The sequence below is a fragment of the Taeniopygia guttata genome, chromosome 20, assembly GCF_048771995.1.
Source record: "Taeniopygia guttata chromosome 20, bTaeGut7.mat, whole genome shotgun sequence".
Classification (NCBI taxonomy): Eukaryota; Metazoa; Chordata; class Aves; order Passeriformes; family Estrildidae; genus Taeniopygia; species Taeniopygia guttata.
Genome location: NC_133045.1, coordinates 989,646 through 1,016,147, shown reverse-complemented (window position 1 = coordinate 1,016,147; position 26,502 = coordinate 989,646). Strand labels below are relative to the sequence as shown.

The 26,502-nt window shown below is 52.0% G+C and overlaps 1 protein-coding gene across 20 annotated transcripts in view; it reads right to left on the bottom strand.

The window, feature by feature from the left end:
* Positions 1–1,371: 1,371 nt before the first annotated feature.
* Positions 1,372–26,502, bottom strand: part of CHD6 (chromodomain helicase DNA binding protein 6) — a 99,014-nt gene continuing 73,883 nt past the window's right edge. For 12 of the 20 annotated variants that reach the window (XM_030288628.4, XM_041720268.2, XM_072917124.1 and 9 more), the window contains 18 exons: positions 26,184–26,386; positions 25,598–25,800; positions 22,163–22,322; positions 21,504–21,593; positions 20,453–20,556; positions 19,706–19,835; positions 19,500–19,560; positions 18,774–18,831; positions 17,898–18,117; positions 15,739–15,947; positions 13,030–14,583; positions 12,297–12,445; positions 11,808–12,014; positions 10,644–11,090; positions 9,823–10,011; positions 7,993–8,112; positions 6,835–6,939; positions 1,372–4,864 (listed from right to left, as the gene is read on the bottom strand). In XM_030288628.4, the coding sequence (XP_030144488.4) occupies positions 3,974–4,864; positions 6,835–6,939; positions 7,993–8,112; positions 9,823–10,011; positions 10,644–11,090; positions 11,808–12,014; positions 12,297–12,445; positions 13,030–14,583; positions 15,739–15,947; positions 17,898–18,117; positions 18,774–18,831; positions 19,500–19,560; positions 19,706–19,835; positions 20,453–20,556; positions 21,504–21,593; positions 22,163–22,322; positions 25,598–25,800; positions 26,184–26,386 (5,100 nt within the window). In that variant the 3' untranslated portion in view covers positions 1,372–3,973. The remainder of the gene's footprint in view (positions 4,865–6,834; positions 6,940–7,992; positions 8,113–9,822; positions 10,012–10,643; positions 11,091–11,807; positions 12,015–12,296; positions 12,446–13,029; positions 14,584–15,738; positions 15,948–17,897; positions 18,118–18,773; positions 18,832–19,499; positions 19,561–19,705; positions 19,836–20,452; positions 20,557–21,503; positions 21,594–22,162; positions 22,323–25,597; positions 25,801–26,183; positions 26,387–26,502) is intronic. The other 8 variants (XM_012570154.5, XM_072917116.1, XM_072917118.1 and 5 more) reach the window with 6 other exon arrangements.

Genomic DNA, 26,502 nt, shown 5'->3' with positions numbered 1-26,502 from the left:
ATCTCATGGCTCGGCCTGTGCTCCAGAGCTCTGGGGCTGAAGTGGCTCCTGAAGAGGTAAGGAACAAAACTGCACTGAAAAGCTCGAATTTAAATGCAAACCAGATGTCATTAGAGAAATTGCCTTCTGCTCACTGCTGACCAAGATTTCCAACCCCAAATCCTTTCTTGTAACTGTCAAGAGCCAGAGTGGGGACATCTGCACCTGGGGTAGGTAAAGTTCCCCCAACCATGGCTCAGTGCTGAGGAAAATTCTTCCCCCCTTTTTGTGACTATAAAGGGAATTAGAGATCCTATCTAAATGTATGATGAGACTTCTGTCAGATAAAAACCAGGGAAGGACAGCAGGGATGTGCAGCTGTGCCTGTTTTACTCTCTCCAGGAAGGGGCACTTGTATCCTGTAAAACACAATAGGGAGCAAGCTGCGCCCACAGTGCCCATCCTCCACCACATCCACTCACTGCCACAAGCAGGAAGCACACCTTGTCTGAGAAGGCAGAGACCAGCCACCATTGATGTGACAGCTCCAAGCCAGCACGTGCTCCTTCAGGGCCCTCCTGCTGCAGCTTCTGCCAGCAAATATCCTGCATTATGGATGCCGAGCACAAGGCTGCAGTGTGCGGAGCCAGATTTTAAAGAGAGACTCTGGAATTGGAAATTCATAGCTCACTATACCATTTTGCCAGTCTTTTCTGTGGGGTACTTTTCTATTTTTCTTCCCCAAAGGAGCAACAAAATACCAGGACAAGGTGTTTACACAGGGCAGGTGGAGCAGTAAAAGCACTGCTTTTACTCTGTGTCTTTTTTCCTGGATCTTGGAAGAATAGAGCTGGTCCTACACATCATTCTGATGAAACACTGACAAATGTCTGCTTTGCTAAAGCCTGAGATCCTTACACAGAGATTTAGGACAAGCATTTCACAAAACTTGGAGGTACAGGAAGCACAGGGAGAGGAGCCCAGCACCCCCAGTACCCCACCTGCTGTGAGGGGCTGTGCACATGCCAAGGGGTGTAACTGCTTGGAGGGTGGGGGTGTGTGAGACAACTGTGGAGGCCTCTGGACTTTCACCCACCCTTGCGGAAAAAGCAGGTCAGCAGAGAGCTCTTGTACATCCTCCGTGCTTAAACTGTCCCTGGAGCTTGGGCTGCTCCTGGCATCTTGCAACCCATGTGGAACATGAGTTCCCTCAGGCTGGCGAGTTCACCCAGGGCGCAGCGGGAGCTGTGGCTTGGCCCCCTCACAGCCAGCAGCCCAGTAACACACAGGGAGGGCACCAGGAGCAGCCTAGAGCAGCGACCAGGCTGCTGTTTTCAACAGCTTCTCAATGGGATCATGCTGAGAAAAAGGCAAGTCACGTTTATCACTGAGTCAGGTGAATTAAACATTCACATATATTTGCTGAAAAAAATTATATACATCTGTAGCAAGGCTCTCCCAAGTCTGAAAGATAAGCATCCTCTAGTCACTGAATTAAAAAAATAAAAATCTGACTTTTAAATATTTTTCTTTTTATCCATGTTCAAGAGCACAGACAGTTTATTTTGTTAGCACATTTTGTGAAGGATGTATGTGTGTGAATAGCCATGAAAACCAGTCAAAATTTGTCATTTGTTTGGGATATGATGGAAAAGAAGAAGCAGCCACTTAACGCCTTACAGTCTAAATAATCCACAGAGTATATCGGGTTGCAAAAGGGTCACAAAGTAGCAAAGAGAAGCCTAAACACTCAGAGACGTAGCATACATGTCTGCTAAGGAAGAACAAGGTATAGAGCATGCTGGCTAATTAAATAAATTCCACTTTAGACCCTGTTCCTTATCCATGTAACCCTGGAAAAATCATCCCATAACAAGAAGTAGACTCGGAAGAGATTTCTGTATCCATTCACAGTAAGGCTTTGAAGATATATGAAGTTTTATAGCATTTGTATTTTAAGGATTTAGGGCAAGTACATGTTCTTCCACTGAATAAAAACAAAGTTAGTACTTAAAAGGTTCAAAAATATATCAATCGTGACTTTTTTTTACATAAATAAATTATATTGATTTTGGATTTAACAGCTGAAAAAACCCTTTCTGCTTCCACTGGAGGCAAAAACTGAACAAAATGTTAGTTAAATAGAGATAGCAGCATTTCTAAGAAATCTGTCGACAGTGATACAGTATCTATGCTACACGAATGTTATTAAATAGACCACAATTATTGGGGGGGAGGAGAACTGCATTATGATTGGCTAAATCCTTTAAAAAAATCATCCAATCCAGTAAACTGGGAGTAAATTCGGTGAAAATAAAAACCGACTGGTTTTTTGACCACGGGTAACAGACTTCTTTGAGATGCTAATTTTAATATGTACATAATTTATAATCCCAAATGTATAAAAGACAATGACAAAAAGCATCATAAATAAATAATGCAAACTGAAATAGTTATGTCAAAACATTTGGACCACCCGATAAATTAGCAAAACTGCAACAGAAAAAAAAAGTAAAAAATACAGTAAATTGTGACAACCAAGTGTGAAACTGATGAGTAGCACACTCCAACTCCCTCCCCGCCTGCCCTTCACTCGCTGCTGCACCACTGTGGCTTTACTCAATTCTCAAACCATGAGCTGCAAGCAAGAACAACCCCAAGAGAAAGAAGAATTAAAGGAGTGAAGGAAAGGAGAAAGCAGAAGAGTTGCCTGTGGAGGAGTCTCAGTACCCAGAGCTGGAGTGGGGGGCTGGCAGCATTAAAACCCATCCATTTGAAATGCAGATGCTGAAATCATTTGGAGGACTGGAAATGCTGTTCAACAGCAAACGGAATGGGAAGAAGACAAAGTCATCTCTTCACAGTCCACCACTAGAAAGTAAGAAACTCAGCCTCTGAAAGTCTCAAGGGTCCTTCTCAGAGGACTGCCCAAGCAGGGAAGCTGGCCTACAGCCTTCTCCGTGTTTGCTGAAAGCACACCGCTTCTGGGGTAAGGAGTGGAAAATATAAAAACTCAGATAGCCTAAGTGTTCACATAAGAGCATTAAAATCAGTGTGGTCTGTTCATGGCTAGAAAAAAATACCTTTAGAGCACCTGTAATGCCATAGCTGAGAACTAATGCCAGAGAGAACTGAAGACAAGCAGAATGATGAAGGAACTGGCTGCTACAGATACAGTAACCCCAGAAAAGTCATGCAAGTGTGCAAAACCTTTCCAGCCCAAGCTGGAAAGTTCCTGTAACTACCAAGGAAAGGGCAACTAAATTCCACATAACATAAAACCAAACGTTGGTTTTAAAAAACACAAAAGAATGTCTACATCGTTTTTTCACTCTCTGCAGTTTGTCTCCAAACCTTTGAGGTGGGGGTGATCAAGAAATTATATCACTACCAGTTATGCTTTTCCTTTCAAAGAAATGAATATATGCATTTTCAATTATTAGTTATATACTTCTGTCTATACTACTATTCTAGTAACCATGATAAAATAGGGAAATACTTTAAATCAAAAATACACATTAGCACTTACTATAGCTGTGCTTTTAGCCCAAATATAGGCTTTTTCATTCAGTGTTGCTGTAGACAGAATTACCCTTGTCTGTGTATGTCAAGAGATAAACACTTTTCTTTTTCTTTTGTTTTTTTTGCTGCTTTTTCTTCTCAAAGGAGTGAGCAATTTGCGAGGGGTGACCAAGTACTGGATTTGCTATTGTCAGCTGGGATGATCAACTGGAAAAACAGAATGAGAATTCGGTGCCTCCCATACTAGCTAGACAACACTGTTTATCTAATAAAGTGGCAAGACCCTGCAACTATTAACATGTAGTATGTCACCAGTTTTTTCTGACAGGGAATTAGGTAGATAATATTACTCATGGAAACACAGGTTTATGAAGGTGGAGTAGGGTGGGAGGGGAAGTAACAAAGAGTTTATGGGATAATAAACTCACAAGCCACCATCTTTTTGTGTTTTTCTTTCAATGAAACAAAAGGTCTAATCGGTATCATGAGCTGCTTGGCGCTCCTCCTCTGCTGGTCCGTCCTGCTCCTTCTCTGCCACCACTGACAGGCTCTGCTGCGCACAGTTTTGACTGTTAGCAGCTTCTTTTTCTGGCAGTGAGACAGTTTCTGGCTCTGGATTTGCCAATTCCCCTTTCGCTTTCTTCCTCTTCCGCTTCTGGGTCTCCAGGTTCGCCGCCTCCGAGTGCCTGGTTTGCTGGATGCCAGGCAGCGCCATGCCGATGCCAGGGGAAAGGAACATGGAGGGATAGATCAGTCCAGGAGACATCCCTGGGATAAGAAATGGGTTAAAAGCTACAGGACTACTGGTAGTTATTGCAGATTCTGTCTGATTAGAAAATGAACTAGGACCAGGCTTATCTTCAGTGAGAGGTTCCCTTTTCCCATCCTGGCTGCCCTGTTTCTCCTCATTGGCTTTTTCGGTGCTGGCTGTGCCACCTTTCGTTGTGCTTGTTAACGAAGTCGGAGCAGTCGCAGTGCAAGTTGCGGTCATCGGGGAGTTGAGGAGTCCTCCCACCCCGAACATCTGGGGTACAGTCGCCATGCCCGGGAGCATCATGGGCAACATGCTCAGGGTGCTCTTCACATCCTCACCAGAGGGCACTGCTGCAAAGCCAGCAGGAAACCCGACCAGCCCGGTCAGAGGGATCCCTTGCATATTTCTCATGTTCTGAAGTCCCACTAGATCCATCCCAGCAATTAGTCCATTCATGAACAGTGGTCCCATTCCAGAAGAAGAATCTGCTACAACACCAGGGCCTTTAAGGAGTTCATTCCGGGGCCTCCTCCCTCTCCGTCGCGGCCCAGTGTCCCGGAGCACAGGCTCGCTGAGGATGCGATTGAATTTGTTTTCGGGTAAGTAGCCCTGAAAATGAGACATAACAGAGAACACCCGACAGTCACTACTGCAGCAAAGGGAATCTGGCTTGTCCGTGCCCACATCTGTGTCCCAGATGGTGCTGGCACAGAAATATTTGCCTACATGATATGGAATTTGACAGGTACACACAACTTTTCCCCAAGGGATGCTGCCAAATGCAGAACACCCTTGCTCCACCCTGGCAGGATCCTGCACTCTCAAATGCTCAGAGAAAGGAGAAGGAAGCATGTTTTTACCCTGTTTTTCACCCCAGCCCTCAGCACCAGCTGCTCACAGTGTGAGAAGCACCGGGGCAGCATGGTGTCAGCTGCCCAGTCAGCTCCCTGCCCAGGTCTAATTGTGCCTTCAGGAACAGCTGAAAAAATCCTCTTGAGATAGGAAGGGCCAAATTTTCAATGCTCTGCAGGACAGCAAAGCTAATGGGATGACACAGAGAGTGGGCATGCTGTCTGAGGAGTTCCTCGTCAGAGCTTCGTGGAGATGCCAGGAAGCATTCAGAAAGCTCTTCTGACAGAAGAGACATGGGACCAAAACACAGCAGCCAGAAGTGGGTGAGACCATCTGGTTACACAGAGCAGTGCGGGAGGATCCACAGCACAGCTTAACACTCCCGTTTTCAGCATCCTCAACACAGACATTTAAATATTTCCCTTTGTGCTTCCCTTGGGTATCAATACCACCACTCTTTGAACCATTTTGAATAATAAATTTAGGTAGGAAAAGTATTTCCCGTTGACATCTGTAGTGCAGAAACGTGGATTAGATGTGCTTGGAAGTCTGCTCAGCACAGCACCTGCCCAAGGAGGGAGAACCTTCTGGGAGCATCTCCTATTGGCATGTGGGAGAAGCTACACAGGGCCATGAGTGCCCCCAGGCTCTGTGGGGCAGCCAGCCCCAGCTCCTCCTGGCCTGAGCACCCGGAGCTGCCAGCCATCCTTCTGCATCCCTCCCCTACCAGGATGGCTATGCATTCTCCAAAAGCTCAGTGTCCATGGGGTGGGAATGATCATGGGGATGCAGCCACTGGAGCAGGGCACAAGAGAGGCGCCCAGGCAGCGCCAGGCACACAGTGGTTTCTGTGGCAAAGAGACTGTCCCCTCAAGTCAGGGGAAGGAAGAGCTGTCAGCTCACCCAGGGCTGGCTGCCCAGATGGGGCCCTGATGACAGCCTGGACACGGAGCCATTCCCTGGGCAGTGGGACAGACCATATCAAATCAGTGCTAAGGATAAACCAATTTGAGAAGAGTACAAATCTCTAAGATTCACCAACAGATTCACCCTCCAGCCCTCTGCAAGGTTGTCACACTAACCACTGCAGCCCTAAACCAGGCAGCAGGTGAGAGGGTCTACAGGGAGAAGTCTGGATAAGGCCAGCCTGTGGGGCAGGGCAGGACAATCTGGCAGTGTCATGCATGCTGGAGGGGAGAGTGTTCCTCCACAGTCTCTGCCACACACCAGGGCAGGGACTGGTGGATGGACAGGGTGGATGAATGTGGCACAGGAGACTCCATCCTGCCCCTCTCCCTGCTGTGTCTGACTGTTCAGGCCTGGTGATCTCTGGGGCCTTCAGTGGGCCTGTGGCTGTGCAGGCAGAGCTCACAGGAACTGATGAAAAGCATCAGCTAGAGGTGTTTTTGAAAATTTGACCCATGAGAATGTTTTGTCCATACCCTTCTGTCCAGCTCCTAGGGCATTCCTCTTGGCCCTGCTACCCTAAGCATCCCAAGGCTCTGCAGCCAGGCATGCTGAGCCCCCTCTCTGTGGCCTGGCCACGGGGCTGGTGGTGGCACGGCCCAACCTCCCACTCTGCCCCGGTGCTGCAGCCATCCCCTCCCACACGCCCAGCCCAGGGCCTGCCTCGCAGCTCCCAGATCCTCACTGGAGAAAGGTTGTGGGGATGGGGAGGGGAAAAAAAGGATGACATGATACAGATTTCTCCAAAAGCTCTAACTTACTGAAAGCTTAACAATGTCAGCCCAGTCAGCTGCAACAGCATACTCCAAGTTTGCATCAAGCCACCTTGGCAACTCCTTCAATGCTGGTGCCGTGGCTCCCCCTAACTATAAAACACAGCAGAAGGATGACCTCTATTGCAGAGACAGTTATGTAAAATAATACAAAAAAATATGATTACACTTCCCCTAGCTTCTTGCTTTGGGCTGCAATTTGGCTGGGATGGAGACTCTTGCCTTGCTACACTTGCCTTTCTTCAGGATTTGGTGTGTGCCTGCTGCCTCCAGACACACAGCTCAGGGAGAAAAGGCAGGTTCAGCCTCTGTGGCCCAGCCCACTGCCCTCCCAGGTACCAGCAATGGGGAAGAGCTTCAGTAAAAGCCATATTTAGAACTGGCAAAGTCCCCAACTCACCTAGGAAAGGCCAGCATCAGGGTAACAAAGGGGAACACAGATGTGGCTGAAACAACCTTTCTGCCTCACTCTTTAGTTTTGCTTTTAGATGTGATTAATGTCACATCACCTTCTGATCTTGTACAGTACGGGGTGTGTTTAAGAACTAATTTTGGTGCAAAGTACTCCAGAACACCCCGTCTTGTTTAGAGAGGTGAACCTCAGTGCCCTGGAGATTAAACTGCAGACGAGTAAATCCAAGCTCCTTGCTTAGAAAGCAAGAAAAAGCCCTTCCAACCCTCAACTTTCTACAAGCCCAGCAGTGGGATGAGTATTGGTGTGCTCTGGTCTGTACCTCATAAGGAGGAACAAACCAAAGGTATTTGCATGGCAGTGTTACAATTTGTGGCATATTGCAATGAACTCAAGGGGAAAAATCAAATCCAGGATGGGAAGCACATGACAGGACTGTGCTGAGGGTGGCTTTAAAGCCAAAGGCTGTACTCCATTGCCACTGAGGGGTCTGTGCCCCCTGGCAAGGGACTACACTCCCACATCCCTTACTTCACACAGACAGTCACTTACTTCACAGGTCTGCATGTCCCCGGGCACACATGTGTTATAGGATAATGTAGATTAGAGACCTCTTTCAGACTTTTGTCTCATCCATAGGCTTCTCTGGATTAAATGTCCCCCACAGGCGAGCTCAAAGTCTGCTAAGCATTTTGGGACCCTGAGGGCAGAGCACAGAACAGGCCTTTGCTTACCCGCCGTCCGGTACCCTTATGTACCACCGGCACTCGCTCCTCTCCCGTCAGAGAGCTAATGTCCAGTTTGTTGGGGTCCTTGCAGCGCTGCCTCCTCTGCTTGGGCTTGTCTGAAAAATTCTGGAGTGCAAACAAGACAATGTTAATGAGACTAGATGGCTTAATGAGCCTGGCTAGCTACAAGCCCTGCAGGAGAGCAGCATGAAAGGGCTCTCAAGGGACAGGGAATCCCTGCAGGCTGGGGCAGGAGCAGCACCAGCAGCACAAACTGGCCCCTGCCACAGGACCAGCTCTCAAATGAGCAGAACTGATATAAAGGGGTCTCCAGTGTACCCCACTTAGAGCGCTTTAGCCCTTTCTAACTCCCCTCCACTCCTGACACTGCAGGTTCTTATACATGCATCTGTTAAACAGGACACTGCATGCAGCCAGTAAAGAGAGAACAGGTCTGCGTGTGCCACTTGTGTCACTCTCATACAGCCACCTACTTCTCACCAGCTCAGCTGTGCTGTTTCCCTCCTCTTTTAGCCGTTTTCACCACAGAGATCCTGCACCATGTTTCTTTGGGATCAGAGCCCTCTGGAACTGCAACCTACCGAGTTACAGCCAAGTCATTGCACACCCACTGTCGATGTGCCTGCAGGGATGGAGCACTATAACAAACAACTCAGACAGCACGGACTCCTGAGAGTCAGAAAAAGACCCTGAGTGCAGTTCATCCTTTGAACTGAGCTACTGCAGTACCCCAAAGCCCCTCTCAATCCATCCTACATGGAGAGAAGAGATCCTGCAGGGCTGGCCTGGGGCTTTCTGGGAGCAAGAGCTTCACCAGAGGCAGGGTCAGACTGGGCAGGCTCCAGTACCTCCCTGGAAGGCAAGGGTGTTGTGAGTCTGGCCCTGGGCACACAGCTGGATGTGTCTCTGGACTTTGAAAAGCAAACACCATCCTGCTGGGCAGATGTTGGGCTCCTCACCTCTCATCTCTAACAAGCTTTTAAAAGCGAATGTCTTGCCTATACTTCAAGCTCCAAGAAATACACCCCTGCCTCAGGCACGTGATCCTCCAGGACCAAGATGCAAAGTCTTTTCTGTTTTACCACCACATTTCTTCCTGCTCTGTTTCATGGCCTGTGCTCTGCCTACCACATGGTCTAACAGGCTAAATAAGCTGAAACCCATAGCAAACCAACCTGTGAAAACAAGAAGGGGAGGTTTATCAGAGAGAGGAAGAATCAGACAGTGCACCTCACTCTGAGCCACTGCTTTCTGAGAGCATGCATGGCCACATGGCCACAGCCTCCAACACAGCCTCTTTGGTCTGGCTCTTAAAGAGAGCAGGTTTTTCTTGCCTGGGAACCTTATTTAGTACAACAGCACTGCCTATAATGACCCAGGTGAAAAAGAACAACATAGACAGACCTTGAACACCTCAAATCCATTTTCTCATTTCTGTCCCCATCCATCCCTGGCACTTCTGGAACACATTGTGCATTGGGCAGATAGATGCACTGCAGCTGAAAAACCAACCTCGGGTAACAGGCTCAGCTCCTGGAGGATGCCAAACAGGTCCATGCCCAGGGAGCCCTTAGGGTACTGACAGTCCCCTGTCTGGGCATGTTTGTGTCCTGAGGGAAAGGAGTTCTCCAGCAGCAAGTGCTTTTTGTTGCTGTACAGGGGAACAGCGCTCACCTCTTAAACATGTCATGAATCCCTGAACAGCCCCAGTGAACATCCCAAATCGTGTTACAAGAGAAAACAACACAAAGGGCAACACACGAGGCAGGCGCACACCCACACCCACACCCACGTGCCACTGAAGGCCACCCTTACTGTGCCAAAGCTGGGGACATCGAGTGTGTAGTCAGACTGCTGCCGGAGCCAGTCAAGGAGACTCTTATTCGGGACAGCCTTCTCTTGGCTGCCTGCAGCTGGGACTGGCTGTGGAGTTGAGGTAGCTGCAACCGGCCCATCAGGGAGGGGGCTGTTCTGAGGGGGCTGTGGCTGGTCTTCCTGAACATCCTGCCGTGGAAGGAGGAGCAGGGACAGCCCATCAGCAGTGTGCAGTGATGTATATGCACCCCAAGAAGCACAGCTCCCAAAGCAGGTCATTTGCTCCCATCGCACAGACTAATCCAGATACTCCCAGTGCCTTTTCCTTAAATCACCACCCACCACCACATTACATTTCCACTCCATCCCCAGCACTGCTGGTAGGGAGGCCAGAGAGAGCTGAGAGATGCTTCTGATCTCACAAGGAAACACTCCAATCACCAGGAAGACCAACTTCCCCCCCAGATCTAGGGGCAATGGTCTTGCTCCATTCTTTGAGTGGATCCCAGGACAGAAGGCAAAAGGGGGTAGCAGGATCTTGTCTTCCTCATCTTCCCTAAACCTAAACATTCCCTGAGGTGGGACAGCTGTTTCTGATAATGTTTAAAAGGATTCAAACACTCCCCAGTGCTGTAAACCAGAGGGATAACCTCCCTTCCTCCCTGTAGTATCTACTCCTGCCTAGTCCTGCACAAACCAAGCTGTCCTGGAGGAAGCTGCGCAGTGTCATGGGCAGCAGAGCTTGAAGGGGTGAGCTGGGCCATGAAACATACTGCGCTGACTCCACTGGGTTCATGTGAAAGGAGGGAGCATCAACCCACCTGCAGCCTGTTTGGAAGAGGCCTCTCCTTCAAGAAGATGAGGTCCATCCCTTCAACATTTTTCCTCCTGCCCCGTCTCCTCCTCATGGCAGCATCATCTCTTCGGAGGCTGCCATTTACAATCTGTCCAGTGACAGGATGGATTAACCCTGCCTGTAGGATGCCAGACAAGTCCATGCCCAGGGAGCTCTGGAGGGCATTCACGGTCCCCAGTTTGGGCACGTTTGTGTTCAGGGGGAAAGGAGAGGAGTTCCCTGGGGACCCATCCGAGCCTCTGGACAAGTCCACCGCTGCCTCGCGCCAGCCGTTCAGCACAATGGGTGGATGGACATGGGCTGCTGCAAGCTGCTCCAGACTCCTCTGTTTGGCATCTCTCTCCATCTCGAATTCATAGGGTCTCCTGTGCTTCCGCTCATCTTTTGCAAAGGTAGGGCTCAGGAAACCTTCCTGTGTGTAGAAAAGCCACAGAGGGTTGGTTACAGCTGCTCCTGCCCTGCCCAGGGACCACAGCTCCTCACCCCAGCACTGAGCTAATGGTCATCACTGCCTCTCCAAGGAGCCCTGAGGGATGTCCTTTCCCTGGGCATATCACATCTCTTTCCCTGTGTGGGGGTGGTGCAGGAGCACCCTCGCACACACTCAGATATCACAAGGTGTTATAACCATGGCTGCTCTGTCAGCTGCTGGGGCCCCAGACCACCAGCTCCTGTCTGTCCAATGTGACTGTTGGGGACTGGAGCACTGGGACTTGGGAGCTGGGGACTTGACAGGGCAGTGTTCCTTGCACCCCGTCCTTTGGGATACTGGTGGGATGTCCCCTTTGACCATGTCAGGCGCATGTCCCAGTGCTGACTCTGGAAGCACCGCTAGAGCCACAGAACAGCAGCTGCCTTCCAAGGAGGGCAGCAGGGCTGAGAGCACGGGGCACTCTCCACTCACCAGGAGCTATCCCCTGGTGAGAGCTCCTGTCACTATCTCCTGGTGAGAGCTCCTGTCACTATCTCCTGGTGATAGGAGCTATCACCAGGGGACTAAGTGGCTTAAACCATGTGTTATACACCCCAACTGACACCAAGGGGCCCCACTTGAGAAACTCCTGAGTACTTCTGGGCAATGTCTCATCCCAGAGTCCTGCGCCTTCCACTGCCTGAGGACCTCCCTCACCTTTTGTACCCGTGACATTAAGACCCCATTATTGAAGGTGGGATCAGGGGCTTCTGACTCTGTAAAGCTGCTCCTGCTGCCGGTGTTGCTGGCCATGGCTGGGGCTGTTAGCAGGCTCTGTGCCTCAAACTGCTGGCTGGAGGAAGGCCACTTGCCCTTCAGGATGGCATGGCAGATATTGTCAATGCGGTTGATGATCACACGGTCCTGCAAACAGAATTGTATGGTGGTAAGCTAAATTGGAATGAGTGACCTGTGCATGACATCTCAGGATTAAAGTCAAGCCCAGCCCAGGTGATCTCAGCTCAGCAAGGAACTGCTTTGAAGGCAAACATCTCCGTGGCACAGGTGCTTCGGAAGAGCACCTTGGCCAGAGCATCCAATGGGGTGTGCACAAGAGCAAGAGGCAGAGCTGGAGCTGTGTGAGCCACTGCTGGCCAGGGGTACCCAGGGACACTTTGATACAAACTGTGTTCATTGTAACCTCACCTTAGGCCACTCAGAGAAGGAATAAAGTGTTTTCTCCTGCAGCAGCTGGGCAATGGTTGGTGCCCGGGCATCCTGAAGATCATCAATCTCCCCTGGCAGGACAGAAGCAGAATTCTTGTTCTCTTCCTCCAAGTACTTCTCTGGACCATCTAAAAAAGCAAGGGAGAATAGAACCCACCACCACCCTGCCCTTCTTCTTGTCTAGAGTTGGGAGTATCTGCTCACACATTCCCACCCCAATGCCCAGCTAGCTCCACAAAGGTCTCAAACAGTCCCCAGGTCTCCAAGGGAAGCAGCAGACTTGGACCAGGGCAGGCAGCCCAAGCTGCTCAGGAAGGAACATAATTCCCCTGAGATGAGTTTGGGAGGCTTGAATTGCAGTACCCCCACGCATGGCCATTCCCAGGTGGGCGAGAAGGAGGGCATATGCTTTTCCAAAGGGAGCTGCTCAACAGGCAGTGCTCTGTGCCAGAAAGGGAAAAGCATCCTGCATTCCAGGGCATGCTCTTAGCAGAACGGCTGCTGGGGCTCAGCGTGGAGGGTTCTGGTCAGCTCTACTGGTAAATGCAGCCCCCAACACCTTTTGCTCCCAGTTGCAACAGCTAAAGGGACCTCAGATCCTACAGATGGGAGGCTAGGCAGCCCCAAGGTTTGGCTCTGCAGGGAGGAGAGTGGGTCCTTCCCACCATAGCCAGAGGTGACTGTGAACCTGAGGGAACTCTCAGGACATTACCTTGGCTCTGGTTACTGCTGGCTTTCTCCCCATCATCTCTGTTCTCACACTCTTCTTGCTTTATGCCCTGAGGCTCAGGGTGCAGGGTCTCTGTGCAGCCTGTCTGCCCCTCAGCACCTTGCCCCAAGGGCTCCCCCCTGACACAGGGAGCCTCTGCCCCGAGAGGCCCGCCCTGAGGCAGAGGTGCAGGCAGGCTGAAGGGCTGGCTCTGAGCCTGGCCCGGTGAATGCTGCTGGGTGCTCTCCTCATTCAAGCCACAGTCCTCCCTGACCTCTGCCCCGGGCTCCCCCAGACCCAGGGACTCTCTCTCGCCATTCAAATCTTCTGGGCAAGTGTCCTCAGGTGTGGGGAGACCAGAGCTCTGCTCCTCACCCCCCAGTTCATGAGCCTCAGGGTCAAAATCAGCCCTGGTCCTGGAACCATTCAAGCCTTCCTCGGCATCTGCTGCTGCCTCAGAGTTATCATCATCCTCTTCTTCCTCTTCATCTTCCTCACTGTGGCTCTGACTTGGCCCCGACTTTGCCTTCAGTCCTTTCTCCTGCAGCAGACTGATGAACCTCTGCTCAGGAGGAACCTTTAGTTCATAGTTATGGAGACTGGGACTGTAGAGCCCAACACTTAGGACCCTTTCCATGGTGCCATGCTCGGGGAGCCCTGTTGCTGGGCTGGCAAGTGCTCCTTTCTGTTCCAAGCCTTTGCTGAGTTTGGATGGGGCACTCTGTGAGGGATTGCTGTCAGGGGTAGAAGGTGAAGGCTCAGCTTCCTCATTCTGATTGTCCATTTGGTCAGAGACCACCTGCAAACCCTCTAGGAAGGGAACCTCTCTCATGGCATCTGCATCGCAGCTGGACGGATCCTCATCCCCCTCCAGCTTGCCCTCAGAGAGTTTGGCGACGCTGCTTCCGACATCTGTGCAGCTTGGGCTGTCCCTGGTGAGGGAGCTCTGCTCGCTGGGACAGGTCTTCTCGTCGTACATCATGCACACCAGTGAGTCTGGCAGCGAGCTCTCATCGTAGTTACTGGAAATGATGTCCCGGACTTCAGACATGAATGTTTCACAGTGTGTGTCCAGTGGGCTGCCCCCAGCCTGGGACATGGTGCTGTCCACAGGTTCTAGCTTGATGTGACTCTCGGCTTCATTCTCCAGGGTTTCACAGGACTGGTCCATCTGGCTGTACACAGGGGAACTGTAGAGTTTGGAGTTAGACTGGTAAAGGCAACACAGGGTTTCTGGGCCTGGGAGCCCTGTTCTTTTATGCTGGGCATAGTTTCTGTATGCGTCTAAAAAAGACAGCTGGGGGTCATTCATGATGTAGTAGTCAGTGCGGTTCAGGCCGTGCTTGGCAGTGCCGATCAGCAGGTCCCGGTCGTGTTTGCCACACTCCCACCACACGGGCAGGTAGAGGCTGGGCTGGCACAGCTTGAGGCGCTCGTGGAGCTGGGGGCACTTGAGCACCTGCTCGCGCACCTTCCGCAGCAGCTCGATGCGGTACAGGGTCCTGGCAGCACGCTCCTCCGTGATGGGCTCCACATAGATGTCAGGGTCTGGAGGACCTGCAGCAGGAACAGCAAAGCCAAGGACACATTATTTGGGTGGTAGGCATTCCTCAGAGGTAGTGACGAGCAAGCTGAGTTTTAACCTTGCTCATTCTGCAGGTGAGGTGGGGCCAGTACTTGTAGCCACTGTTGAGGCCTCATTTTCCAGTCTCAGTACCTTCCAGTCATATCCCACCAAATGGATACAGGACAGGACAAAACCTCCTGACTAGAGCAGCTGGATAAAGACTGGCACCAGCTACAGAGGATTTCAGAATCTTGTCTGAGCTCTGCTCCATCATCACCAGCAGTGCTGAAGCTGCCAGGACCTGCAGGCAGAGCTGCTCCCAGCACTCTGAGCCTCCAGTAGCCCTTCAGCCCATTGTCTGGGAAGGGCAGCTCATGCTGTTCTTCTGATGAAGAACACCTACCTAAGGCACAACACACACACACACACACACACACAGAGAAAAACAGGAACTGTGCCTAAGACCAGACTCCATGACAGACCTGAGGCAAAATATTTTCTGCTGCTGTTGGAAATAAATCACTTTGTGCCTAAATAGTTTCCAAGGAGCTTTTAATCTGTCATGTTCTGTCCAGTGCCAGTGAAGGACCTCTACAGAGCACTCAAAGAAAACAAATGCCCTGTGTATTGACCAGGCTTCCCAAGCCTCCTGCAGTGGATCCAGGCTCCATTTATCGTGCAGCAGAGCTCCACAGTCAGCACAAGCATAGGTGGAGAGGACTTTGTCCAATTGCAGCAGAGGGATGCTTGGAGAGCAGCAATACAGCTCACCCAAACAACCCCCAGCTCCAGCATGCAGCTGTGCTTTGTGTGTGCTGCTCCTCAACTTGTCTCTTATATACAGAGGTTGCTGTCTTGGATAAAACTGGTTGTGGTTTCCTGTGAGAATTCCAAGAGGTTTGTGAGAGCAGGGGCAGGAGTCCACAGGTCTGCTCTACCCTCCCACTGTGCCAGGGAGGCACTACGTGGTGGGGACAAGGCAGCCAGAAATGCATGACTGCTGCAAGCCCACAGTCTGCCAACTGTCCCCCTGCTTCCAGCTGTCTCTGAAGCTCCTCCCTTGCTCTCCTGCTCCACGAGAGCAGTGGGATCCTTTCTACATGACCTACCAGTACACCTCCATAGGCCATGCAATTTCCACTCACCATCCTCTTTCCATAAAGGGAGACCACAGACATTCTTGCACATGGCCACAAAGCTGTAGAAGTACTTCTCCAGGCTCTCATCCGTCTTCTTCTCCAGTCGCGAGATGGCTCGGAACTGGGCCCAGTCAAAGATTTTTTTCTCTTGGTCATAGATAATCCCAAAGGAGGAGACAGTGCGGTAGAAGTCTGCCTGCTCCCTCCTGGTCCACCTGCAGAGCAGAGAGGAGATGGGAACACCACTGAGACGTGTTCTGGGCCCAGAACAGGCAAAGCACCAGGCAGAGAGGCTCAGAGAGCAGTGTCTAGTTACTGACCAACAGTTTTGAGGGAGGTGTCAGGAGGAGCACATTGGGGAGACCACCACAACACAAGATGCTCTGCCCTCTGGTGCACAGGGAGGAGGAGCAGAGGCCACAGGTCCTCTAGCACTCAACTAATTCCTGAAAAAACCCTCTTGGCTGCTTCGATAAATCCCTGAGTGCAGCTCTGGGCTGTGCTGCCAACAGGGAGGCACAAATCTATCCCATCTACTCCCCTCCTGCTACATGAAGTTGTTTGACTTCCATAGAAAGGTCAGTTCCCTGTACCAGGAATTACAAAGGAAAGATATGCAGACATAATTCTCATCCAGCCTCTCCCAAAGGGAAATTGAGACTGGGGCTTGCTGCTGTAAGGATCCCAGTAACAAACACCACCCACCTTACTGACTCCTGAGGACTCCTGAGGGTCACCACCTCCCCAGCAGAGGAGAGCAGTAGTGGTGAGGGAGGAGTTCAGTCACGGCACTCTTAGAACACAACTTTCATGCTGGCTTGGACCCTTTAAGCTTTCACCTTGTGGTGACCACACAGATGGTGAAGTGTCCTGGGCAAATACTGGCCCAGGCAGAGCCCAGAGAAACAGACACAGAGAACAGACTTGGGTGCACACAGCAGGGCAAGGGCAGAAAAAGTGGAGCACTGAGGCCTGAAGAAAGCTGCCAGTCAAATCTCAGCCTCTGAATTGCAGCTCTGAGCCAGCACCAGCAAGTAGCTGAGACATGTCAAAGGAAAGGAGACAGGGTGACAACACCCACAGCACTCTCCAACTGTCCAAATACACCTGGGCCAGCATTGTCATCCCTGTTCCCAGGGGCTGCAGTCATGTTTCATTTCAAAAATGAGAACAAGAAGAAAGTTAATTAATAAATATATTAATAATCCAAATCAAGAGCTCAATGGTGAATTTTACAAAAGGCTTCAAATTAAAGGCTAGTGGAAAACTCCTGTAAGGCAATCTCCCCTACAAAAAGCCCAGAGAATTAAGGAGCAGAAGGTAACAGGCTGCTGTGATGTCCACAGGACAACCATTGATGCCCCCACCTTGAAGAGGGGATGGTACAACTAGAAGAAGTCCAGAAAAAGAGGAAAGGGAAGGTGGCTGGAGCAGCTTCTACACAAGGAGGCTAAGAACAGAGCACAAGGCAGCACACATGCCATGTGGTCACATGGGGTCCTGCTGCAGGGACAGGTTCACAGAAGGCAAAGCCATTGAGGGCTGGTGACCACAGAGAGTCCCAATCCCAGGGTGGCATGGGATACTGGCAGCAACAGCAGCAGCATCACCCTGTGCACACCCTCCCAATGGCTGCAGAGAGCCACTCAGGGTGCTGGACAGTCCCAACCCCCTCCCACTTCCTGGGACACAAATGAAATAGGAGCACAGTGCAACCAGGGTATGTCACCACTGTGCTCCAGAGTCCACGAGCAGGAGGCAAAGCCAGTGATGTGAGAGCTACAAAGGTTGGAAGGGCACTGTCACAGACTGTGACAGTGCTCATCTGTCACCCTCATCCACAGTGTGTCTCAGGGACACAACTCTCCTCTGCTGAGGCTGACTTGACCTTGAAAAGCTGTCCCCTCATGTCCTTTCAGTGTCACCACTCGCTACCCACACACTCCAGTTTGCAGTGGAGGCTGCTTCCCAGCTGGGCTGGCTGCTGGAGCAGCAAGGCTCCCATGGCTCAGAGCATGTTCCCTGCCCAGCAAGGACCCATGTGCCTCCATGCCCTACAGCTGGCAGCACAGACAGCTCTGCTGACATTTACCTGGGTCAGTTCTGGGGGTCAAGCAATCCAAGTGGGCTAAATCAGCTTTGTAAAGGCTCCTCTGCTGCATTACCTTTTCTGCATTTCTTTGTTCATCAAGTCCATCTCAGAGGCTCTGCGGAACATCTCATCCTGCAGCCAGTAGCCATGGTTACCGGGCACCAGCATCTCGGTGCGGGGAGGCAGCTCCTTGCGGTTGCAGCGCTGGTAGACAGTGACAAGTCGCCGCAGTCTGGCCGTGAGAGCAGAGGAGACAGGCCAGCAGGATCTGTCTGAGTCAGAGCCATCCTGGGCTTCAAACATCAGCAAGGACATTAATATTTAGCACACACACAAAACCACAGGTTCCCACATCCTCTGGCAAGCTCAAAGAGCTTCCTCCCACCTTCTGCCTTCCATGGGGAGCATGAGCGATCACAGTCATCAGTAGGGGCCATGTGACCATCCCTGGGCCTGCTGGCTCACAGCCTCACCATGTCTTAGCTTCCTTCAGAGAGAGAGTCCAGAGCCTGAGATCAGGGTAGGGATGATGGCTCCAGGCCAGGCCATGCATGGGAGAAGACTGCAGCTCCCTGCTCAGCAGTGGGGCCAGCCACCCCACGGCATGTGCCAACACTGGCCACTACAGAGACCTCACGTGCTTATCTCATGTAGGCAACTGTATGGAGGAGATCAGACTAATGGCTTCCAGTTATCCTGGGTAGCTTTGGCTGGAATCACTCAGAACCCTGTCTGCCCTGCCACAGGGCCTATCCATAGGTCACCTGTGAGTCTGTGTATGAGGCCCCCTGCCCAAGTTGAGCTGTCTCACCCACTAACACAGAGCAGCATGTCCCTCCAGCCCACCAATGTGTTCCTCCCACCAATGTCTGGAGTAGCACTCAGGCTCAGCTGTGCCACATCAAATCCTGGGAAGCCATGGACCACACTGCAGGAGACATGGCCTCACCTGCCGCTGGCTCGTCCCGCTTCTCACTGGCTTCACCCACCCCAGCAGCCACGATGTCCTGCAAAAGGAAATGATTAGAGAGGGCTCAACCCCATACAGAACACCCTGCACCCACAGCCTACCCATCCTTGGCAGGGTGCAGGGTGGGACGGCCAGGGTAGTGTGCCCAGTGCCCTTGGGCTGCAGATGCTGGCTGTGCTCAGCACACAGGAGCAGAGGCGACAGCTCAGAGAGGCCGTTTTGGGCCTGGAGGGAAAGGTCATCACAGTGACAGAGGACGTAGTGGCACTGCTCAGGACAGTTGCAGTGTGACTGCCTCCACTGTTCAAACAACACTTGCACTCTCCTGTGCTGCCTCATTCCCTGATCTTCCTCTCCCCCAAAGCCATTTCTTTTGGGATATCCCTGACTCCTCTTCCAGGGCCCCATGTGGCTCCTGAAGCCAACCAAGACTGAGAACCAGCATTCCTGGGCATCCCCAGCCCTCAATACCCCTCAGCTCCTCATGAAGAAGATGCTGCCCATGCCCACAGGTAACACAGAGAAGCACAGCAGAAGCTGTGCTCCACGGAGCAGAAGCAACGCACACATGATGGGACACAGACAAGGCAGACCAGCCATGCTAGCTCCCTACTGCCACACAGCAGAGCTTATGGAGCCAAGCCTACATTGCAGGGCAGGCTGGGCAGCATCAGATATGTATCTAACACTATGAATTCCACTCACCTCCTGTTTTGACAGCCCCTCCAGCTTTTCTCCACTGTTCTCTTCTTTCTCCATGATGCCCCTAAGTGAGAGAATTAACAGTCCCTGGTAGTGGCAGTCCCCTGTGGCTGTGCCAGTTCTCAGCATCAAGATGCTCCCTCCCTCCACCGCACTGCCCCAGGAGAGAGCCAGGTTGCTCTGAAAGCTTGGCTCCATCCCTTGCCCACCTTTCGGTAGCATCCTGTGCCCCATCGCTGATGCCCTGCTCGGCAGAGAGCAGCTTCTCATCTGGCATGCCCACCTTCTCCAGGAAACACAGCGCTGGGTCTGCCCGCATGGCGTTGTACCGCTCGTAACCTGCCACACCCAGGACAGACAGACAGCACAGAGCAAGGCCTGAGCCTGGTTCACAAAAGCCTCCTACTCCTGGGACTCCTGACTGAGCTCCCCACCGGACTCCCCACCTGACTCTCACTCCCTCTGTGCTACCGAGAGAGTAATTCTCACTTTGAGAAATTCACAACACTTTCCCAAAAGCTGCTAATTGCTCTGCAGCCCCTGGGCAGCAGGCAAAGGCAAAGGTCAGCCTTCCCATCACACCCAGCAGCAGCACGGACACCACACAGGGTGCAGCTGGGGCAAACAGCCTTTGCGACTCCTGGAAGCTGCACCGGGACTCCATGACGAGGCCAAGAAAAGACCTGTGCTTTTCTCCTTGCCCTCACACAGCAGCTGCACACTGCTCCTGGCAAACCAGAGTCTACCACGAGATCTGGCATGGCCACCCTGGGCACCATGGGGTGCCTGTTCCCCACCCAAAGATGCTGCTGGCACATGGGGAGAGCTGTCCTGGCCCTGTGTGGCTGTGGAGTGTGGCCATTGCTCTGTCTCTTGCACTGACACGACATTCCATCCAGCACCAGAGGTCCTCATTCCCCCACACACCAGCACCCACCAGACAGCTGGGTACACACCGTGCTTGAAGACACCGATGAGCAGGGATTTATCGGCTTCGGCATTCCACCAGTCCACTGGGATCTCCACATAGTCAATGTCTGGCAGCAGCACATCCAGCTCCCTGTGGCAGACACGGTATGAACACCCCTCTCCCACCCTCAGCAGACACTGAGGGGCACTGAGCACTGCTCAGAAGAGACAGGGGGAGGCAGGAGTCGTCGCTCGCTGGTTTGGGGACAGCTAATGAACACTGGCCTGGGGCCCCATCATGACATGGGTACACCTCTTCCTGGGGTCAAAGAGCTGGATCTTTGGTTCCATCACAACCTGCTGCCCTCCTGCTCCTCCTTCTACAGGGCAGTGGGTGCCTCCAGCCTCTCTCCACCCTCCCCAAGTCCTCTTCAGAGGACTGAAGATCCCGTCTGACCCGAACAGAATCTCTAGGGGTAAAACACTTCACACCTACCAAGCACAAAAGAACAGCGTCTCCCCACATACATTGCTGCTGATGGAATGGTGCTGAGGAAGGCAGCAGCCCCTTCTTGGGGAAATTAAGCTTTTAAGCTCAGCATACCATGCTTCTCTGAGAAGCACCGAGAGCTTAGTCTTTGCAGAAAGGCCAAGAGCTGGCAGACTGCAGGCTCAGTGCCATTATAGAGCCTGTGGGTCTCGCTGTTCCCATTGCTGGGAGGGACTGCAGGCCACAGCGATGGGGCATGCTCTGCTCTGAGGCCTGGCCCTGAGACTGGGAGCAGTCTCTGTGGACTCCCACTTTGGATAAAGGCCCATTTGTCAAGCAGCACACAGAATCATTTTCCTGCAGGGTGTCCCTGTAAGTCCCCACCACCCCCAGGCTGGTGCTACAGACTCAGAGTTGCCTCAGCAGGGCTGCTCTGGCTGCAGTCTCTGCACGGGCAGGTTGGCTGCCTGAGGGTGAAGTTTTGCCTGAGGAAGACCTGGGGTCTGATTCGTCTGGAGCTGCAGAGAGCCCAGATGTGGCTGGATCAGATACCTGTGGCAGCTCTCAAGGCCAAGAAGCCTTGCAGGGGTTCACCATTAGGTCCCTACCTGGCAGGGGTGCCCTCAAAGGCTTTATCCGCAGCCTCCCCCAGTACTTCAGCCTTCAGGTAGTAGAGCATTCGCACCCGCAGCAGAACCCTGTCCCAGGGGGCAGAGAGGTCAGAAAAGCCAGCGAAACCTGCTCAACACCATGTTTTCCCGCTTCCATAAAGCAGGGTGGGCAGTGACATGCCACGCTGCTCAGCCCTGTGACCCACTGGCCAGAGGGTTGTTGTTCAGGACATGCCTTCCATGAGCTGGACGGGAATAAGGGTGGTCCAGCAGTGGGAACATGGTGATCCTTTGTGGGTTGTGAGCCCTTCACAGCTCCCTCCCACCTTCCCAACACTAAAGGCCCTCAGCCCACTGTTTCCATGAGCCAATGTGGGCTCCTGCAAGAGGGAATTAAGCTAAAAGGGGTTTTAAACTAAAAGAGGAGAGACTTAGATTAGATGTTAGGAAGAAATTCTTCACTCCGAAGGTGGTGAGGCCCTGGCACAGGTTGCCAGAGAAGCCATGGCTGCCCCATGCCTGTTTAAGGACAGGCTGAACAGTGCTTGGAGCAACCTGGAATCAGGTACGGTATTTCTGCCCTTGGCCAGAGTAATGTATAAGATGTTCCTTAAGGCTCTTTCCAACCCAAACCACTCCATGATTCTATGACTCACTTATTGCAGTGTTGTTTGAGGTGCTTCTTGTAGCTGTCATCATGGAGCACCACCTCGGGGTTGCAGGTGGCAAGCCAGTCTGCATTCTTTATCTCAGGAAGCAGCATCTGGTTCTTCGTCTTCTTCCCCTTCCTGCCTCTGGGCACCGGTGCTGACAAGCCTGTAACAGTGAGTGGCAGCCAGTGAGCACCACAGGCATGGCCACGCAGTGCCCCCAGGCACCTCTGGTGCTGGAGGCCAGGTGGGGCAGCAGAGCTAGGAGCTGGAAGAGCCCAGGCAGAGCTCCCAGCTGCAGCCTGGAGAGCCAAGGACAGGAAGTGCATGGGGCAAATGAAGAGTATGGGAGAGTCCATCTCTGTGAAAAACTTGGGAATCACCACAGAAATTGAACTGCTGTGTGTTCTCAGTGCAATGCTGAGACCAAATGATAATATGGCCCCTCGATGTGTAAAAATATCACACAGAAGGGATGGAGCCTGGAAGGGACCTTGGTCCTGGGCATAGCCCTTGAACACTTATCTTAGATACTACAGACACCTCTAAAGGTCACTCTATGGGGACAGTTATTTGGGTCAAGAGTAAGACAGTTATTTGGAGAAGAGTTTAAACAAGAAGCTCCCAAATGATCAAAGAGCAGCAGACCTGCTGATCTGATCTGTATGGGCTGTTTCTTGCACCGTGTGTCTGGAGCAGGGCTGGGGGGAATTGGATCACTGCAAGGGTGCTAAGGTACTCATTGGAAACGGAACACAGTCCCATACGTTTGACAAAGATAAAATGAGATCCAGTGGCTGGAGATGAAAATTAAACACAATTCAACCTTGAAATAAGGCGTGAGTTCACAGCAGAACATGGAAACAAGTCCTGGTGGGGTCACTGTTCTATGGAATCTCCAGAGAGGGATAAGCTGCCTCCCTGGGCAGCTGCTCTTGAGGTAGGAGCTGCAAACATGATGGGGAAAGGATGCCTGGGCAGTCTCATTCCATCTGTCTGGTCTTGTGATACCAGTGAAGAAAAGAAAGCGTCACTATGTCCTCAATTCCTGCATAAACTCTGCAGCTTCAAGACAGGACAAGGCCTGTGGCCCAGCTGGCTGCTGGAGGCCTGCATAGGCACCAGGCCTCTTGTCCCCAGCACCAAACTGGCCTGATGAACTCTGCGCAAACGCTGCTTCCTCAGCAGCTTGGCTTGTTCCAGGATGAAAGGCAGGATGGTGCTAGATCAGAGCAGAGCTCTGAGTTGGACTGTCTGGGTGCTGTGCTCACCCCCTGTGATCACATGGATGTCGGACTGAGAAGAGCTCCAGGATGCCCTGGCAAGGGCTTAAGGTTGTTGTTCCTTTCTGCACATCACGGATGGGGCACAACTTGCCTGGTCAGCTCTCTGCAGACACAAGTTACTGCTGAAGGCCTTCCTGACTGAGGAAGGAGCACTGCTCTGTTCTCGGTGCTCTGCTTCTTCTGCTCTTCTCCATCTTCTAACGTCAGGCTGAGATGTCGTTGCTCCTCTGGCCCAGACAACATGGAGGTTAAACAGGTGGGAAAAGCCATTCCAAAGAGTTGGTGGAGAAGCTCCTGGTCACTTTGCTGGTCAACAGTCAATGCTCTTGCCCTAGGGCAATCCTGACCATCTGCTGAAACCGTGACTTGTTTGTTACTTGGCATTATCTAAATCAAGTTGACTCATAGCAGTTTATTTGCTTCTGACTCTTGTTCTGCTTCCCACAGGACTCTCAAGCCCACTCCCAGCTGCTCTCAGGGCAGGACTGTGTGGCAAGAGCAGGAAGCAGCAATGCCAAAATGGCTCCCATTGCAGGAGGTGACTGGAATAACTTATGGCAGATAACAAAAGCCACATCTTTGGACTTGGACCATCCTTGGACACACGGCAAAAGCTAGTTGGACACTTCCAAGCAGAAGGAAATGATGATGTTGGATTTTAAGCACCAGTTATGATGCACTTGGCACTCAGCAGCATCACCACTCCAGAACAGCCTTCCCTGTGCTCCACCATCTGGGAACAGAAGTCCCAGGTTTCAGCCCAGCTCCATGATGTCAAAAGCAGTCTGGAGAGTTCCAGCCCCCTCATTACTCACCTTGTGCCACAGATCACAAGTACAGAACAAGTACAAGCAGTACATGGCTGCTGGGCTCAGACTCTGAGCCCCACTCTCCTGTCCTGAGAGCCACAGGATGCAGGCATTGTGCTGCAAGGTCAGCCAGAGCCCTCTGGCATAGCAGGCAGTGACCACATGTCCCAGGCCACAAGGCCAGATGCAAGGAGCCAGCAGCCACTCTGTGTTCACAGATGAAGACAAAGGCCCTGTGGCTGCCTCATTCACAGGGTGGGCTCTATGGCTGCCCCAGGCCCAGGGAAGCCTACAGAGAGCAGCCACTGTGCTGCAGGTAGGGAGGCCAATCTGCAGTGTCCATCACTGAGGCAGAGCTAGAGCCAGAGGGAGAGCAGGGCTGGGAAGCCTCTGGGTGACCTGTCTGTAGCTAAGGATACACTGGGAGCTCCTACACTACAGAATACAGACACCTCTAGCCAACAGATCTGTGATCTGACATGTGACACGTGAACCTCAGACATACTGCCTCTGAGTAGAGAGAGCACAAGCAGGCCTAGGACAAGGGTGCTGCTACACAGAGTAAGAGAAGGCAACATCAACTGGGGAGCACTTATGCATTGCGTAAGTCTCAGGACAAACCAACACTGCACCTCCACCCATCAGGGCAGGGACTGCAGACCAGTACGTCTGGGACAAACACAATGATGAGGGGAAACAAAAGGAGAAAAAAAAGGGAAATCACAAAATCACAGAATATTCTGAGTTGAAAGGGACCCATATGGATCATTGAGTCCAGCTCTTAAGTGAATGGCCCACATGGGGATCAAACCCACAGCTTTGCTGTGAGATGGATGCTCAGCTGCACCCCCAGCTGTCCATGTTGCCCAGAGGCAGAGGCAGGGTCCTGTACCATGTCCATGCTGCACCTGCTGAGGCCCTGAGGAGCAGCCTGAGGCATGCCCATGCCCTGAGAGGAATCAGCACCCTCATCCCTATCAAACTCAACATGTTCATACAGTCACTGGTGCTCATGAGCTCACTGCCCAGCATCTCCCTGTACAGGAGAACGACAGTTTTCACAGACCAGAGAAGGCTTAGCAGCACTTCTGCTCCCACTACAAGGCTCTTCTGCACTGAAAGCCAGAGAACAGCCTCCCTCACTCAGCCAGCCCCTGCTGCTGCCTCTGAGAGTCAGTATGGAGGTCAGCTCCAGGGAAGCCCCTTTCTCAGCACTGAAATTGCAGTACTGAAGCACAAACACTTGCAGACTGTTTCCATCAGCTCTGCTTTGAATTCTGCAGCCACAGTCCCACAGGCTGGCACAGGGCAACAGGTACAGATACAATGGCAGAGAGAACACGCAATACCTGAGTGATTCTGCAGAGCCTGATTCTGGCCATCCTTTGTCGGTGTGATGAGATCCCAGATAAAACTCTTGATCTTGTCATCCCCCTTGTAGTGCTTGACGCAATACACCAGCAAGGCCCGACAAATCATCTCCATGTCCTTCTCATTCAGGTGCCACTTGAACCGCCCATGGGTCAGGATATCTTTCCAGCGTCCCCAGCTGAAACAGCAGGAACACAGAGTAAACACTCCTGTGCAGTTAGACCTTGCTGGCACCTCTTTCCAGGAGCTCCTGTGAGGACACAGCCCTGCCAGATCCCCCAGACAGGGATGTTTTGCCCACACATTACAGGAGGAGAGAGGGAGAGAGGTTTGCAGGATTGAACAGGAAAGAGGCAGGAGCAGACTCTGGAAGTGCCAACTGCCAGCTTTGTCCTGCTAATTCTTCTTCCATCCCAAACATTCACTTAGAGCCCAGGTCCTACCAGTGAGGTCACTGCTGGAAGGAGACAACACAGTAAGTGGCTGGTGCAGCCAGTGAGTGCATGTGGGCACTGGGGCAGCTGGAGGCTGTGGCTGTGCTCTCACAGGGGTGAAACTCACCCAAATATGAGCAGATTCTTCTCCACACGGAAGCACTCAGCCCGCAGGTACCGCCGCGTCTTCTCGTTCAAGCGCCGCGAGCGTGTGGGTCGCTCATCCGAGTCACTGTCCAGCTCAGAGAACTCCATCAGCTCGTCCTCTTCGAAGGAGTTGTAATGTTTCGTTTGCTTCCGCACCCGGGGTCTGTCAATGACCAGGCTCTCCTGTGATGGACAGAGCAGACAGGTCCTGGGCTCAGCTCAGCCTCCGGCTCCGGGCTTGCCAGTCCAGTGGCTGACCATCACCTTCCCACTAGGATACCTGCTTCAAATTACCTGTG